Source organism: Dunckerocampus dactyliophorus, chromosome 2, assembly GCF_027744805.1.
Source record: "Dunckerocampus dactyliophorus isolate RoL2022-P2 chromosome 2, RoL_Ddac_1.1, whole genome shotgun sequence".
NCBI classification, from domain to species: domain Eukaryota; kingdom Metazoa; phylum Chordata; class Actinopteri; order Syngnathiformes; family Syngnathidae; genus Dunckerocampus; species Dunckerocampus dactyliophorus.
Genome location: NC_072820.1, coordinates 14078967 through 14097847, shown reverse-complemented (window position 1 = coordinate 14097847; position 18881 = coordinate 14078967). Strand labels below are relative to the sequence as shown.

The window sequence follows — 18881 nt, the reverse complement described above, 5'->3', positions numbered from 1 at the left end:
CTATACATTAAAGACCTAAAACTAATATTATTTGCAGACGATACTACTGCATTTTGTTCTGGTGAAAGTACACAAGAGCTAATAGGAAAAGTCACAGATGAAATGACTAAACTTAATACATGTTTGATAAAAACAGACTATGCCTGAACTTAAGTAAAACTAAAAGAAAGGACAGTCATGCGCAAATACAAATTGATAGTATGGACAATGAAAGGGTGAATGAAAATACATTTCTGTGGGTCATAATAGATGAACATATGAGCTGGAAATCTCACGTTTAAAAATATATAACACAAACTGGCAAGAAATACGTCGATACTGAATTAAGCAAAATTTGTTTTGGACCAAAAATCACTCCATACTCACTCTTACACAGACTACTGACTCTTATTATTTTTTCAATTTTATTTAGTTTTTTATTTTTTGGGGGGGCGAGTACATTGTCTGTACTCTCATGTTATGTTTCTGTCAACTATTAACCCTTTCATCAGTTATCATTGTATATTTATTATTGTTTATCATAACAGTCATATAATCTGTTTAGAGTGACTACAACTTTGGACTTTCACTTGTACAGACTTTCACTTGTATAGCGCTTTTCTACCTTTAAGGTACTCAAAGCGCTTTGACATTTACCTACTGATGACACAGCATCAGGAGTAACTGGGGGTTCAGTATCTTGCCCAAAGATACGTCTACATGTTAATGGGAGGACGGAGGATCGAACCTGCAACCTTCAGGAGATGACTACTCTAGCACCTGAGCCATGCCGCCCTTGACTACCATTTTCTCACATTGTTATACTACCTTATCATTTTCCTATGTATTTAAAACTGGCAAAGAGTATATTTGGAATACAGGAAGTGAACACATGTATTGCAATTGATATGAAACAGATGGGGGGGTTAGGATAAAATAAGCTTTGCTTCTTCCTACTCCTTTTTGGACATGTACAATTGTGAATTGTCCTGTTAGATGTATTACAATGTAACTCATATGCATTCCGATTACTATTAAACCGTCAACAGCACATTCTTGAGCTTTGAGTGTATGCTGACTGTCTGTGTTTAGTCCCTTCTTATCTACTTTTGTGGTCTAGGTGGCAAAGGCACTCAATTAATCAATACTGATCATTCTATCAAATCATTCCTCTCTTTTGGGGGTCCTTAAACCCCAAAGCTTACCGTCTCAGCTGTGAACTCTGGCGGATTGTCATTGACATCAGTGACTCTGATCACGGCCGTGGCTGTGTTGGAGAGGCCGTACGTCGGGTTGCCCTCTGTGTCAGTGGCCTGGATGATCAGTGTGTACTGAGGCACTTTCTGCAGGGAAAGAGAATGAATTGTTTGAGAATACAGCAATTGTATACAGTGTATGTACAGGTGGTCCTCTGGTTACGTATGAGCTCCGTTCCTAGACTGTGATGTAAGGTGAGTTTTGGTGGAAGTCGGAGCTTATACCTAAATTATAGCTAAATTACTCTTCATAAATTACTTCTTAAAAAACTCTTCAGTCACTCACACTGTACAGAAACACATGAAGGAACTAAATGGAAGCGTAATAAAATATGATTTTAAAAAAGGAATGAAAAATAAAAGCCGAAGCACTAGCAACATCACCATCTCAACAATAAGACCACTACGCTGCCACTACGCTAAGTCCTTGTTACTATAGTGCACTGCTGATGGGGATGTCATACAATTTCATGTCAAAAAATCTGAACTATCCCTTTAAACCCCAAAATCTGAACCCTATAAATTGGACTGACTTGAACTTTCTCACACAGCTCAACAAAACACAAAGTTTAAGGTGTTTCATCGAATCACCACAAAACTAGGGAACTGACAAGCACGTTTGTAAACTTTTACCAAAACATGGCCGCCGACAAGCAGAACGTCTTTGTAGGGTCATGGGCTGGACTTAACGAAAAAGTCATTGACCATGTATCTAATAATTATACAACTGTGAGGATATCTGTATGAGATGTACATGCTAGCATGTCTTCGGAAGAATTTTGAGCACAACCCAAAGGGGGGGTGCCACAAACAGTTACAATTATGTGAAACAAATTGGGATACCCTGTGTCAAAATGAAAATCAAATACTTATTAGACTGTGTATTTTTTAGTTAGATTATGGATAATTTGACTGGCACCCATAAGAAGCTGGTGAGACAGCATCCAATAATATAAATGCACACAGTTATATTGAAACAAAGCTATAATGGTTCTTCATTATGAATGCCGACCGATATTGATTTATTCTCTGGGGAGCAAGTGCGTTGCACCACTGCTGCTACACTCTACTGTACACTAGCACCAAAGTGACAAATGACTATTTTCACATTAACAGTTACTCAGGTGATGGACTAGTCACTTGGTAATGAGAATAGGGCAAATTACTTTCACGGTGGCGACTGTCGTACATAAAACGGCAGCCCCAAGGCGGACGTGATTGAGCAGCAACCCAGCCAGATTGCCCTCACTAGGATTACATCAACCTGGCTTGTGCTTTATATTTCATTTTATTTATTTTCTCCCACAGCTCTGTGATCCAATTAGGGGGGAGTTGTTTACAGCACAATGGAGCTATAAATTAACATGTGTGCTTTGGAAATAGGGATTATTAAAATGATCGGTGATCCATGCAACCTTCTTGTATGAGTTAAAAAAAAAAAAAGCCAAGGCCATAGGTGGTAATCAGCAAACGTACTTTGGCTCATTGGTTCTAATCGTCTGTATTAACAAACATGCCCAAGTTGTGATTGCCGCCATATCTTAACAGAACCACAGGATGTAAAGTTATAATGAAACAAGGAATACAGGCTTTAAGAAATTACCAGGAACGCATTGTAATGCACCATCCATCAGTTGGGTAATACCACTTTGATGATGAAGAGCAAGGGTTGTCAAACCTTTTGGGACCACGGGCCTCTTACAGGAGAGACGTAAGTACTTCAGACCTTTTTCAGTGAAATTACAAATTCTAATTTTCAAGTAAGAAACCTTAAAGCTTGCAGAAAATTATAAGTAACAAGTTACAACAACAAACAAGAACAAAACTAGAACAGTCCACATTGACTCCAGGGACACTGAATCGATCCAAATGAACCCACTTGGTTTTAAAAGCAGTACTTAAGTGCTTCAACATTAACACAGTGGTAACAATCTGGGGGTCCCCTGACTCCAGTTTGAGAATCCCTGCTCGAGACGAAAAAGTGAGTCACTGTAGTGCTCATCGGCTGTAGTAATGCTGATACCACATGACACGGTTACAATGTAAGCTACAGTATGCCCTTTACAGTATGCTGTTGTGGAATCTGTGCAACAATAGTAAGAAAAAACTGCAACCCACCTCTCTGTCCAAGCCTGCCGCCACAGTAATGATCCCTCCCGTTTTGTTATTGATAGTAAACATGTTGGAGGTGGGACTATCCGGGGTCTGAGAGAGGATCTTGTAGCGTAGCATCCCATTCGCAGTTTTGGGATCATCTTTGTCAACGGCTGTCACTGTCATCACAAATGTGCCTTTTGGACAGCAAGACAATGATGTGAGTAAACGTAGTGTGATAATGTGCAATTTAGATATGTTTATATAATATTGATGTAACGGTACACAATAATCACAGGTTTGGTACGTATATTACCTCGGTTTTAAGCTCATGGTTCTGTTGAATTTCACAAAATGCTGATGATTGATTTTTAAAATAGAACATAAAACAGGTACCGTGGTACAAGTAGTTCAAAAAGGTTCAACAAAAACCAAACCATACAAAAACTAAGGCAATTTTTCCCATAAGAAAAATCTAAATGACGATTGGATGGAACGTATTGTTGATGAAGACTCCCTGTGCATTCAGATTGAATTCAATAGTGTTCCTCACCTTCTTTATCAAAGTGCTGGCACTCGCAAATTTCTTTGGCCCCATGGGCACTCCATTTTGCGGAATTATACAATACTGGGCTAACAGACTAGTTTGTTACGTGAACTACGAATACCCAAGCATAATTTTGCCGAACATTTTCCACGAAAACTGAATTATACAATAACCAGGGCGTACAAAAACCAAGGTTTACCTGTAATGTATTAAATCCAATTCTCAAATAGGCCACAAGGTGGGCATATCTGTGTGGAGTTTGCATGTTCTCCCTGTGCATGCGTGGGTTTTCTACGGGTACACCGAATTCCTCTCACATTCCAAAAATGTTCGGTTAATTAGAGACTCTACATTGACCATAGGTATGAATGTGAGTGTGAATGGTTGTTTGTCTATATGTGCCCTGTGATTGGCAGGCGACGAGTCCAGGGTGCACCCCACCCAAAGTCAGCTGGGATAGGCTCCAGCATACCCCCACGACTGTAGTGAGGACAAGCAGCATAGAAAATGAATGAATGAATGAATTCTCAAATAAAAGATAATAAAAAAATATAATATATATAAATACATCATTATAGTTTACATTTAATATTTAGGAAAATGCACTGATGCAAGTAATTGCAACAGTAAAGTTTTGAACAGTATTCTTACAAAATGAAAGTTCCTTATTGCCTAAGTGCAATATTAATAATTCCGACTAGTAGCCCAGCTCCCTTTTCCTGATGTCTACTGAACAGTGCCAGCACACTGCTTTCGTCTTACCCACTTGTCTTTGTCCGTTTACATGTTTAACCAGCTAGTCAAAGGCTGGGCTGCACTATATCTGTTTACAGAGAGGACAAGTGACTATATTGCGTGACAGTTTTTTTACAATACTTTTGTACCTTACAAAATGCCCCGTATCAAAAAAGCTGATTGTGAATACACGTACCGTTACACCCCTGATATATATTGTTTATATCACCTGGCTTTGAACCCTCAGGGACAGTGCCATTCCACATCTGGTGGTTGAATTCAGGCCTGTTGTCATTCATGTCGATGACATTGATAACAATGTCGATAGGGTTTTCTACTTGGTTGCCATTCAGGTCCACGGCATGAGCTCTCAGCTGCAAGAAAATATCAACAGGTGAAGCACATCAATGGGGAGAATTCATGAGAATTCATACCTAGAGTACCTCTGTACACTTTTCGAGCTCACCAGAATAGTCTGCTTTGAGGTACTGTAATAAGTAATAAATGAATACTCTTCAAAGATCACACGCTTAAGTGGTGGCTACGTCTGTTATCCAATAAGTCAAACATCTCTAAGGTTGGGCCAGTGGCTGAGTGGTTAGCATGTTGGCCACACAGTCAGGAAATCGGGAAGACCTGAGTTTGAATCTCCATTGGGCATCTCTGTGTGGAGTTTGCATGTTCTCCCCGTGTGTGCGTGGGTTTTCTCCGGGTACTCCGGTTTCCTCCCACATTCCAAAAACATGCGTGTTAGGTTAATTGACGACTCAATATTGTCCATAGGTATGAATGTGAGCATGAAGGATTGTTTGTCTATATGTGCCCTGCGATTGGCTGGCGACCGGGTGTACCCCGCCTCTCGCCCGAAGTCAGCTGGCATAGGCTTCAGCATACCCCCGCGACCCTAAATAGGATAAGCAGCATTGAAAATGGATGGATGGATCTCTAAGGTTCTCCTTGATTCCCTCTCCCTCTATTGTTTGTGTTCAAGTTCATAAATAACCCAAAGGCTACGTTAACAGTTCATTGCAATGTCATAGAAATAGCACTAAAAACAGAGAATGCTTCTTGAGAGCTGGGATTATCTTAATGTCTTAATGTATCTAACACTCACAGCTCACTCAAAAGAAACTCCATAACAAATCCTTTAAATTCTCAGACGGATAAGTCCACTTTTCTGGGAGACCCTCATCAAGCAACAAGTCTTTATTGAGTCTGAGCAGACTGTTTAGGCTACACATGACCCTGGAGCACATACCAACTGGAGGGAAAGTACAACAACACAAGAGAGAGAGACATCATAAGGAAATCATTAAAGTCAGCTTTGGAAACGATCGTGTCTTGACTTACATGGAAGTTGGGAATATGCTCTCGATCAAGGGGCTTGTTAACGGATAGCTCTCCAGAGATGGGATCGATGAGGAAGATGCCAGTTGGAGGTTGATCAGCACCAGGGCCCGTCACGCTGTATCTCAGGGATCGGTTCTTGTCGTGGTCTGATCGGATCTTTGGTTAGAAATGACACAGTACCATATTTTTATTTATTCTGCCTGCCTTGCATTAGATTTTCCTTTATTCGTGCTCAAAAGTATTCCATTCCTAACAATAGGAGGAGTAACCCAACCCCACAAATGATTCATCATACATGCTACTGGGTTCGTGTAGATTGAATGTCTTATTGACAACTTATTTCAATACCAGTGACAATACCGGCTTAAAAACAAGGCGTAATGGGCGTATGCCAATGTGGTATTGAAGTTCTGTTCTTTTGCCGTGTAACTTGAGACGCTTCTTCCTGGTCCACGCTGAGCAATACTGCATTTCCTCCTGACAATATTATCCACTAAGCCCAAGAAATATCCAATTTAATGTGGATGGATTAAATATAATACATACAAATTGTGTGTATGGGACTTAGCACATGATAAGGAAATGGGTTTAATATACGGAAAAGGATCTTAGCTGTCCTGAGCATTGCTTGTCCTCTGTCAGCCGCCCACACTGAGTCTCTCCCACAAGTAAATATAAGGCTTCTGAACATGTCCTTGAGCCATGATAAAAGGACTACAATATCACCACAAGCAACTGAGGAGCTGCCGTGACTGTTGGTGAGCACTTGAGATTTCTCTGTGCCATCAAGTGAGTACGTACTACTGTATGCCCCTTAAAACAACAACAGAAAAAGTGCAAACTGCGACTTTCAGCTAAGATCTGTAAATAAACATTTTCTTCAAGTTTCATGTCTTGTGACCTTCTGAGGGGTAGCTCTGAGCAATGGCGGCCTACACGGTTGTCAAATCGAGGAAGAGGCATTTTCACTGGTTTTGTGTGTGTGTGTGTGTGTGTGTGTGTGTGTGGGGGGGGGGGGTGCAACATTACCCGAACAAGCTCTTGTGGGAATGGACCTCGCGAGTTCTCAGGGACATTGATTGGAGGAATGACCCAGTCTCTCTTCATGCGTTTCAGCTGGCTCTGCGTGTTTCGGGATGGAAATGCTATTTCCCTCAAATCCTTGGACATGACAGAAGCAGGAGTGGCTGCCTTGACCTGTGGAAAAGGATATGATTTAGTCCATAGGCTTGGCAATCACATCCGTGCAATAAAATGTAAACAGACTATATTTACTGTATGGCAATGGCAATACTTCCTACTACATTCCATTATTTAGGATTGTTGCTATCTAAAGAAGTATCTGATTTACACTATGGCCCAAATCCTCTGGATACCATTATTCTGCTCGGTACAGAAGCGAAGCAGGAGTTCCGAACATTCAGAAAGCAACTCTCCCATCCAATTAAAGGTCCCCTGTTATGCAAAATTTAGTTTTTAATGATGTTGTAACAGCAATATGTGTCCCTAGAGCTCGTTGATGAGCAGCAAACATGACAATAAGCTATCATCCCCCTCACTTGAGAGATGAACTTGAACTGTCGCTTTGTTTTCATGAACCTTCTTCCTCATGTACATGATATTGCCTCTGAGCCGCCTCTAGCTAGATGAGCCCACCCCGTGTCTCCGCCCACCACTTCACAGAGGACAGCCTTGCAAAAACAAACCAAGGTAAAAAGAAAACAGGCTTCGCTACACATCTTAAAATAAAACCTGGAGCTCAACTAATTTTACGATTTTGTTTTTCCTCAGCCAATAGGCTAACCTAGCATGATGTTGCTGTTAAAAAGTGACTGTTAGCAACACAAGAATAGTTATGTTTGCGTCCCCCACTTCGTCCCGTGAGCCGAGTTCTGATCAGTTTTCAGTGTTGAGGAAAGTAGTTCCGGCTAGTTGGTCTAGTTGGTGGGGTCACTTTAGTAAAGCATTTTGCTTCTCAAAACAATATGCGTTCAAAAGATTAATACATTTGCATCACAAAACGGTTTTCCACGAAAAAGTCAGACCTCACAATCGATCGGCATTGTAGTGCCAAACTCTTATGAGCTACTTTTTGTTGTCATTGTTATATTTTTCCAAACAAAAGGTACCTTTAGTTGTATCAGGCATTCAAATGAACAAGAAACTGAACAAACAAGGGTGGTCTAATATATTTTTCCATGTATGTTAGCTTTATGTGAATTTCTAAAAAAAAACAAAACCTGACATACTGTAGATGTCCTGTGTCAGTCAAAATAACATGGAAAAAAGTGAATATATAGTCCATATAGTCTACTCACATCTATAGCTGTAGGCCCCGGGGCTGTAAAAAATTCAGAATTGAATTGAGAATGATCTCTAAATTCTAATTCAATTCTTGAGTTTGAATTGCGGTTGCAAACAGGAAGTAGAATTACAATTCAAATTGGAATTGCAGGAAGTAGAATTGAAATTCCAATAAATTCAGATAAATTCATGATGCATAATTAAGGTGTAACAATGGAGCTTTACAGTATATATTTAAAACATGAATTTAAAAAAATATTATTGTATTGTATTATTGTAGATAGTTAAGTATAGTAATTGTTTTTTTTTCACAAATTAACATTGAAAACCCTTTCAAATAAAATAGATCATTAAAATAGTAAAAAAAAAAAAATTAATTAATTAATTACATTGTTGGATCGGAGGATAGAACAGTACTTCATATCCCAGAGTACCTTGCTTTATCTGAGTCTTTAAAATGTCTGTCCAACTGATACAAGATGAGAATTAATTTTTCTGAATTGCATTGAATTGAATTTCACTTCCTGTAATTCTAATTCAATTCAACGTCCTGTGGGGTGGAGTCAATTAAAATTCATCCACTGAATTGCATTGAATTCTGAAATTCGGCACAGGCCTGGTGGGTCCAGCACTTCTTCTCTGCCCCTTCTCTCTCTCTTCCCGTTGTAAGTCCACCTGACAGAGTTCGACATATTCCTGTTTATATAAGTATCCCTTCCGCTTTGTGCTAAAAGAAATGTCACCATCACCATTGTTTCTTGGATTGGCCATCGAGTCTCGAGCATCAATGCGAACCGGGACTGACAATCCAATTGTCTTGAGATGGTTTACATGTATTTATTAAAATTTTGCCAACCGGAAGAAATAACCGCAAACACCAACAAAGAAGAAGCCGGCGAGCACCAGTGAAGAAGACGCGGCTAAACAGTTTGGCTTAACTTCATAAAATAAAAAAAGTGGTCGGCTCAGTTCAACATTTGCAATACAATATCATGCAACATGATTAATGTTCACACATTCACGTTGTAGAAATAACCTAAAGTACCTCATCTTCGATGCGCTACGTTGGACTTCCTCTAAGCGGTCACAATCTAGGAAGTCAAACAATAAATGTGTCCGTCCCATGCCAATGTAAGCCAGGGCTTCAGGATACTACCCGATGTGAAAGTTTGGTGTAAGTAAAGGACGGGAGCTACGCCTACAGCCATGCAAGTTTATTACGTCTCTGTGAGCAACAGTCAAGGGACATTCACTTCCGGCCTTCAAAATAAGAGCACTTTCAGCTATATCCTGTTTATCTGTGTTCACAAGATAAGGGTTTCATAAAAAATAGCTTACACCAACAATGAGGCAGCATACAATGTATACTAGTTTTCAAGTACATTTTGTTTGTGAAAGTGTACTCCTGTAAAAAAAAATATAAAAATGTGTATTATATTGAATGGTTTAATATTTATATGCTGGTTGAAAATAGCCCTGTAAGAACTTAATGGTAAATTGATAAAAAAAAAAAAAAAGTTCATATCATTCTACAATTCATGGAGAAGTTCAGACATTCCATCCAAAAGGAACTCTGGTTAGCACCTTCATTTAAACCATGCAAACTTTTATGTCCCTGCCTTGTTAGGAACCGGAATCAAAACGAGAAATCGTTCAAATTCAGACGATGCCCAACCCTACTTGTTTCGTAGTCAGACATGTTTACTTTAACTATCCCAGCAGTAAACACCGTGAAGCAGGTAATGGAAATGTGCACAGCAGTTGACAGCTGGTGGCAACGCACAGTGACAACAAAGAAGAGAAAATAACGCTAAAAACTTGGAAAATGGTTTTGTGAGGCAAATGTATTACTTTTAATTATTTTGAACGCATATTGTTTTGAGAAGGAAAATGCTTTACTAAAGTGACGCACCACCTGGCTGGAACTACCGACCAGAACTTGGCTCACGGGACAAAGTGGGGGGAAAAGTCACTGTTGATGCGCTACACTGCTGATGAGGATGTCATACAACTTTATGTGAAAAAACCTGAACTATTCCTTTAATGTTGCGGTGTTGTATCTGATATTCTGTTCCCATTAGAGCTTACTAAAAACACTTTGAAACATCCAGCATCAAGGCTAGATTTTGGACAACACACTTTGAATACATGGTACCTATATTACATATGGGATCTTCCATGTAGTCAAATGGCCCTTGTACCTCGTCTTAATAATCTACATATCTATGACACTATCAATGTCAATGAATATAAGTGACAATACTCTGGTCTAGTTATTGCACGAGCATCTTGGGTTGGCTTTAAAATGGCAAAGCTCTTCTCGTGTCCTGATAAAATGCACCCACACAGACACTGCAGCTCCCATAATGGATCTGCCAGTCTCCTCTGCTGTAATGAATGAGATTTGAAACAAAGGAGGGATGCCACCTGCAAGCCAGGCACTAAACACACAGATGGCTCAAATTGCCTGTGCTGCTCTCAAGACTGAAGAAATGCCATAGAAAACCTTGAACACAACAAGGGAGGAAAGAAAAACAACAAAAACACCAAAATCTGTCAGTGTCTAGATGAATGATGTGTGGGCTATCAACAGTGTCTTCTCACTAAACGCAATCTGGAGTGGAAACACCGCAATGAATTACTACTTACGCACCCTATAACGACCGGTGCTGCACACACTACCCCCACTGTCAAGACAGCTTCGACTAATCATGTTTGAAATTTGATTATAATGCTTTCATGCACTAGAAAAGCAACGAGCCGAGATAGGGAAGCTCTGTGTGTGTGCTTTAGCTATATCTATTGCCTTATTAAAATGGGCATGAGTGAAAGCAGCAATTATTTGCAACCTGCATTTGGAATGATGAATGGCAGTTGGGTTTGTTTAGCCTGGTGCCTGTTTGTGGGGCAGCCCCACCCACCACCGCTACCTTCTGTGATTTACCCTTCTAGAATCCCCCTGCCCCATCCCCCTTCAGCTTCTTAAGTGTTTGCCTGTGGATTGTTTCTGTGCTGCATGGATGTATAGATGGTGTGCGAGGGCAGCGTCTCATCCTAATGACGTTATTGTTTAGTTGTCAGTGATTAAAATGTCTCCACAAGGCTGCCACCATTCACAGTGGTAATAAAAAAAAATGTAATCACTGATGTGATTAAGAGATTGTCGTCAGCGTGCACGATCCTCTGCATATGTAAATAGTCTAATTTATGATGTAAAAAAAAATATTTGACGGTTTACCTGTTTGGGATTTACATTTATCTAACCAACAGCGGTGACTAATAGTGTCATTAAAAGCCCATACCTGCGGCTGCATTTGTGAAAACGAGCGTCTGCGGTTAGCTAATAGTTTTTGCCTTTAAAAAGGCTGTTACTGGCTAAAACTTTTATTTTGTTCCCATCTGAGAAATGCGCCTGCTGGCCCAAAGAAAACTTAATTTTGTCTGCACGCATAAAAATGATGACTACCACTCCTCTTCAGATTGTCACTTAGTGCAGGGGTAAGGAACTTATGGCCAGATATGGCTCTTTTGATTAATGCATCTGATCAGATATTTCTTAACATGACAAAATGTATTTATTTTTTTTTCCTCTGACATTTTAAAGTAAAACATTACAGAAATCAGTGTGCAAAATGACATCCAAAATATAAAACATTCTCATGCATTTTAATCCATCCATCCATTTTATACAGCAATGCATGTGGCCAGAGCCGATGCCAGCTGTCTTTCCGATATTTTCCAGATCAGACACCAAAACTTGATTATTATTGGATGATGCGGTAGTCTCCCCAGGTCATTGAGAGGTCGAGAAGTAGCCAACTAGCTAATTCTGCAGCGCAAACCCTTTTGACGAAGAAGATGGGGAAAAGAAAGAAAGATAAGGAGTACCGTGCAAAACCATGTAGCACCAGAAGTCGCAAAAATGGTAAGAAATATTTTATTCATTATTGGTTAGCTTCGGTATAACAACATTATTAAAAAATAATACATTTAGAGACTTATTATCTTCTATAATTGTTGGTCTTGCTTCAAAATACACACATTTAGTTGTATTCAGCTTTAAAAAAAATATCATATGGCTCTCAATTATAATGTTAAATACTCTCGAGAAATTAAACCTTTTGATATGATGTACTCACATTATTATGCCATATATTATTATTACATTAATGCTGACAATAATATCAGTTAACTAAGTTAACTAATCTATACTGTTATACTGACTACTGTAAAGTATATCCAAGTTCCATTTGTACTGTATTGTCCCATGAGAAGATACCCTATAATAAAAATGGTTGCTGATAAGTAAGTGCTGTACTCACTGTGTAAGATTGTGATTATTAATAAAGGCTAACAGTTAGATCTGTCTATTGTGAAGCATGAAGAGCTGAAACAAAACATGTCTTGCTGTCTTGCTGAGCACGATCACACAATTCTCTGGCACTGAAGTTAAACCCTCCCAAAGTAAGACAGCCTTTAGAACTTGCTTTCATTTCCTGACTACAAGGAAAGACTGATATGTCATGTGCAGCAGCTTTTTTCCCCCATGTGAACCTTCTTTTATTCTGAGCCAAAGACAATGTTGACATATGAGCAGTCGGACATTGTAATTAATCGCAGACGACTGCTCGTCTTGTCCAGGAGAACTGTTTAATCAACGCTCTGTAGCTCCAACATATGCTTACTGTCTCCTCTAACATGAGACGCCGCTCCCTTTCAGATGGCGAGGCAAAAGGCTTAAAATCACAAGACGCGCTCGCTGACATATATTGTATGAGGCTTCGCTTGTTCATCTGCTCGTGCTAACCACTGTCCGTGTTAAGTATATGTTTGTGCTCCCGACTAAATTGACATATTAAGTTTTAATGAGCAAGCATCCATCTCGGCTCATGAAACACCTGCTACAATTTGGGGAACAAGCCATCTGTGAATGCAGTGTTGGGATTGATCATTGCAACTTTTCCTGCAATCAAATACATAGATTCTCTGCATATTCACCTGCTGGTTGGAGGGTGTCAGTCGAACAAGGGTAATCCATTGCTGTTGAGTGATGTCGTCAATGGCCTTGATCAGCAAAGGTGACATTTGGGGTCCAGAGAGACTTCTGGCAGCATAGACCACCCCGTCAGCCTCTACCCTGTAGTCAGATGGGTTGTTGCATTCCAGCCGCACCAGACCACCTCGACCACAGTCGACAAACCTCACTGTAGGGGAGAGATAAAGTTAAGAATGAAGAAAAACACAACTCTTAAAGGACAAAGACAAAAGGGGGTGGAAAACAGACAAACACACAGACCATTGGAAGATTCCTTCCTTCAAGCTCATGCATTATTCACTTCAAGCTGTGTCCCTAAGGTATCGCTCAAAACAGGTGCAGAGGAATACAGAGTTTGAAGAGAAAGAAACTAAAAAGTTTAACATTAAGTGCTATTAAGGGGAAAATAGTATATCCAGAATTGGATTTGTGAACAAATGCATACAACGTCTACTTGGTTATAATTTAGCAAGGACTTTCACGTGCTATGTTTGTTCTTCGTACAGTGGATAGATGAATAGCCATCCTCATCTCTTTCGCAGGCACAAGTGACGCCGTGTGATGTTTATTTCATCACAACGTACACACATGCCATCAAGACGTGGTAGACAGGTGCCTCATGGGGGGGCTCAGGTCCCAGTGGGGCCGCAGTGGCAGTGCTACAACACCATGTTGGAACTGAATGGCAAGTACAGCATAGTCTGCATACATGGACACACAAACAAAGTGCAGCCATACTGTCTTTTTAACTATATGATCCATCTGTCTTGGCCTGTTTCCCAGGCTAGCATCCCTCATCTTTACAGTGCACAAAAATGGAACAAAGGCAGAGATAAGACCAGTACTGTATATTGTTGTGAAGAAGCTCTGAATTATTAAAACAGATATGGCATTACTTAACAAAAGACTGCAAGGGGGGAACCTCTTCGTTCTATTGCCACCTTGGGGACCTGGTGATGTCTTCAGAGAATCATTTTACACTTGCGGCAGATGAAGTTCCTCTAGGTCTAAAGTGGGGGATGCAGTAGATCAGCTTGGCATCATAAGTTTAACCTCTAGGCCTAATTAAATAGCCAGAATGTTCCACACCCCTGTTAGTAATAAATCTGTGATGACAGAGGTGAATGTTTACTTTATTACTTGGCCTGTGTGCAAGAGCAGACACCTTTTAGCTATTTCTATCCAGACAAATTAAACAATTTGTCCCCGTTTACGCTGAAAAAGGTCGCAGTCCATGTTCCTCCAGCTCTTATAAAACATATGCAGTGAATTGACAGCATTGTCTCCTCCAATGTGGACTCTTTTTCTGCATGAAGCTAAAACTCTTAAACAGTGTTTGAAACTTCGACACGGGCACGCCCCATAGTGGCTCTACAACAGTCAGTTCCTGCAAAAACCGTTTGCAATGAAAAGCAATGGGAATGTCCCGTGTGTGTATTCATTTATCAAACTTGAACGATCCAATGTGTGAGCAATCCTTCATCCCAACCTTGCTGGAGAACTCTATATACTGTATCGCACCAAAGCTATAGGGCTGCATGTGGCTACCACGCCCCATCAGACATGTCGTCATGGGTACAACGATAAAGGCCTTCCATGCGGAAAGAAATGCCGATGCAGCAACGGGGGGCTGGGGGTTTAAAAAAAGGGGGTGGGTGGGGACAAACAGGCCCCGTCAGCAGAATAGCCAGTCCAACTAATGCCCTGCACCGGGGCCTGGAATTACCTCCGACTCAATGATCCTATTCAAACTTTGCATGCCCACCCCACCCCCATCAGTGACAAGCAACACAAAAACCCCAACTAACCCCAAAGTGCCATAGTGACCCTCCATTGTTTGTTTCATCACTTGAAAAGCCTTACTTGTACAGACAAAAATAAGAGCGTGATAGTGAGAGATGCATTTAATTTGTAAGATGGAATGTGGACTCTTGTGACTGTACGTGGGGAAATGAAAGTGTTTAACAATCTCCCGATTATACGCAAGAAAACACTTACAGTCCCCCCCGCGCTAATGTGTTGTAAATGTTGCTGCAAACGTCTCAGGGGAGATCATCCCAGAAGTCATTCATTTGCTAGGAAGTGAGGTCACCAACAGTTTTACAACAGCCTCCCCCAGTAGCTAGATATGCCAGCTATCTTACACATCCCCCACAGCACCCATGACGAAACAAGGGCAATCTGGAATTATTATGTTTATTGAGCCTCCGTTATTCTTAAAAGCATTTTGTGACTGTCCTTTACTGCAAATATGCATCAACGCCATTTTTCCGCAAGACTGCTGTTGCTATGAGAACATGCGAATGTGTTCTCTTGATTTAAGTTGCACTTTTCTATCATTTACAGTTTCTGAGATGACCTATCCAATGGCACTATAAATAATAGTTTTTCAGGGGGCATTATTTGAACAAAATGACTACAAATATTACACTCACACATGGGGTAATGTTCAGCTGCTGAAATGTGAGCATTCGGTCCAAAACACTTCAGAGAAAGTCAACTGCTTGGAACTGAAGCTTGGATCTGTAAATAAGGATATTTGCCTTTTTGCCTGACTAAGTCCTTGAAGGCAGTGATGTACTCCACTTCAAACGAGCAAAGCATTCCCGCGCATTTATAGTCAAGTCTAAGAATATGCGAGGATATGTGCAGAAAAAATGACATTAAGTGTTTATACGCCATTCAAGTGTAACCACTGAACAATTCATATAAAAATGACACATTTGAAGAATCCAATTAAGAATGCTTTATGAAGAGGTCCCAAAAAGGCAAACTGACACTACTTCCAGTTATCATACTCATCAACCTTGAATAGCATAGTGATATACACCATGGGTGACTGAGATTCCCTCCACTGACCCTATCATTTTCACATGGTTACTTGGCCTGTGTTGGCAGGAAAGAGTGCAACAGAGTTTTCTTCTGTTTATTTGAATAGACTACAAAGGCTATACAGTATGTGCTTAGACCAGGAGGAAAACGCCAGTGGTAGTGTACAGTAATCCCTAATAAAGTACTAAGTACTCCAGCTAAGTAAAAGATAACTTCCCCATCCACTGTGAGCTTCTTAAACTGTCATTTAGTGCCCCTTATTCCCCAGGTAAATCCAGTTTATCTGCAAAAAAGAGAATTCAAATCGAAGCTCTTTAAAACAATAACAAAGAAAAACTTTGAAATTAGGAATGTCTGCAGTAGAGGACAAACACTGAGAGACACAGCAACTATTCACATTGAAGGTATAAGAAAATAAAATCATTCTATAATTGCGGGACAATCATAGGCAAGCGCGGTGGATTATTGTATCGCTTCTGCCAAGAACTGATAAGGTTAAACTTCACCTTTCAGCAGATATCAGCGCATAGCTGGACTGTGTGAGTTGTTTAGATGAGCTTGATGCATTAGTGGGGCACTTAACAGTTACTAGGTTGTCAGGCACTCTTGATGAGGACTTTTAGCAAAGCTGAAGCTGTTGACAGGTGAACGTCAATACAGGGTTTCCACTACATGTAATTGATCGTGGCATACCACCACGACAAAATAAAAGCCGCCACACATAGAATTTTTTTTATTTTTTACTTGAAAGTAATATGAAGTAATATATTGTATAAATGGATATACAGTATATGCTATACAGATACGTATAAAGCTTATTATTGCACAGACTGACTACAATTAGTTTGAAATTTAATTTAAAGTATAAAAATGTTTCACAGCGCTTTATTTTGAGGTTGGTAGTGGTTGTAGTTGAATTTTTAAAAGGAAACCATTTCAAAAGGATCTTGATGTCAAGAACTGGCATGGACATGATTAACCCCTCAGATGATGGTTTGTCATACTACTGTTTCCCCGAGGATTTTTGGGAAATCGTGGTGGTGGGCTGCATGGGAGGGCGGACTGCCACCGCTGTGCCGTGCTGCTGCTGTATCTACAATTTATTTTTTAAATTATGGCAAATAAAAAAATTGGATTACTTATTTATTGACTTTGTTTAACTTTTTCAACAACCAGCAGAACATGAACTGAAAACATTGCAAAACTGCTTATTTAATGGCAAAGTTGCTGAGGGCACTAAGAATGAGTCTAAAATGTCTTAAATTGACATGGATTGATCAGAAGTTGCTATATTCATTGTTTATTATTCAGCTATGTGTGTACTGTGTATGTGTGTAAGTGATCTGTAAGACTTTATTATTTAATTTTTTTTAATGATCTGTGTGAACATCCACTGATGCCAAAGAAGGAAATAATCTGTCAGCCTTGTTCACTGTGTTTTTCTCAAAAGCACCGCGTTCGGTACTACAAGAAAGGTTTTCCAACTGACTTTATATCACTAGCCAAATTATAAGCAAGCAGGAGGAAAAAAAACAAAAAAAAAACATCAGTTTTGCAATGTTCGCAATGTTCATGGTCTGCTGGTTGTTGAAAAAAGTTCACTATTATAAATTTTAAGTTAAATATTATAAGTTAAATAAAAATTGTTATTTGCCATAATAAAAAAATAAATTGCAGATGCAGTAGCAGCATGACACAGCGGTGGCAGTCCACCTTCCAATGCAGCGAACCACCACAGCTTCAAAACATCCTAGAGGAAACTCTGCAATGGCATGACAAACCATCATCAGAGGGGTTAATCATATCCATGCCAGTTCTTGACATCAAGGTTCTTTTAAAATGGTTTCCTTTTAAAAATTCAACTACACTGTAACCATTAAACCACTACCAACCTTCAGTCCACAAAGGTTTATTAAAGCAGAAGAGAAGAAACTGATTAACAAAAGCTGTGTTGGTCAAACTAAACTAAATCCATGTGAGGTTGGAAAACAACTCTTTAAAACAGATATTTTACATTTTGTCTGCAAACAGTCCACCATTTCATCAGGAACACACATTTTAAGAAAGTTCTGTTGTGCTATGAGAGTCCAAGTACTTCCATCATTAACCCCAAAAATGTACAAACACTTTTTTCAATCTTTTTCAACCAAGAAAAGTAAAAATTCAAAACATCTTTATGCCTGCACAACACTAAAAACTTTTTCCCCATCTACGTATATGTGGAGTGACATTTTAGAACGGCTAAGGAACTAAAGCAAATCCCTAATATGAGTCAGTTTAAGTAAAGTGTGCACAAAAACAGTCCAAGCAAATTGTGTTTTACAAGTCATTATTATACACTATATTCTGTATTTGTTTATCATACAGTTTCTGTCAGTATTCATTCATTTTTTTCAAGACTGATTAGGCTGTTGATGTATTGGTATACATTCGTCATTCTTTTTTTTAATTATTAAAAAATGGTCATATTTGAAGCTGCTGAACACAGTAAGTGAACAAACAGACCTTCACGGAGAAGGAGTAGGATTAAATAAACTTTGCTTCTTCCTACTCCTTTTGAGACATGTTGATTTGTGCAAGTCTATGCATATCATGTTCCTTAATGTAAGCATGTTCGAGATAAACAATTCCATTACATTTGTTGCAATTTTATATGATCTTATAAGACATTTTGATGTCACGAGTTGTCTCCTTTTGCTGCTGGGAGAGGAAAACCAGAAACAAGTCCTTAAGTGCGCCAATGGTTGCC

The 18881-nt window shown here is 39.6% G+C and overlaps 1 protein-coding gene across 1 annotated transcript in view; it reads right to left on the bottom strand.

The window, feature by feature from the left end:
• The window catches only part of cdh2 (cadherin 2, type 1, N-cadherin (neuronal)), a 74947-nt gene that overhangs the window by 18989 nt on the left and 37077 nt on the right, over positions 1-18881 (bottom strand). The window contains exons 3-8 of the mRNA XM_054758913.1: positions 13264-13469; positions 6991-7158; positions 5962-6117; positions 4841-4985; positions 3354-3526; positions 1185-1322 (exon numbers count right to left, since the gene is read on the bottom strand). Coding sequence (XP_054614888.1) covers positions 1185-1322; positions 3354-3526; positions 4841-4985; positions 5962-6117; positions 6991-7158; positions 13264-13469 — 986 coding nt within the window. The remainder of the gene's footprint in view (positions 1-1184; positions 1323-3353; positions 3527-4840; positions 4986-5961; positions 6118-6990; positions 7159-13263; positions 13470-18881) is intronic.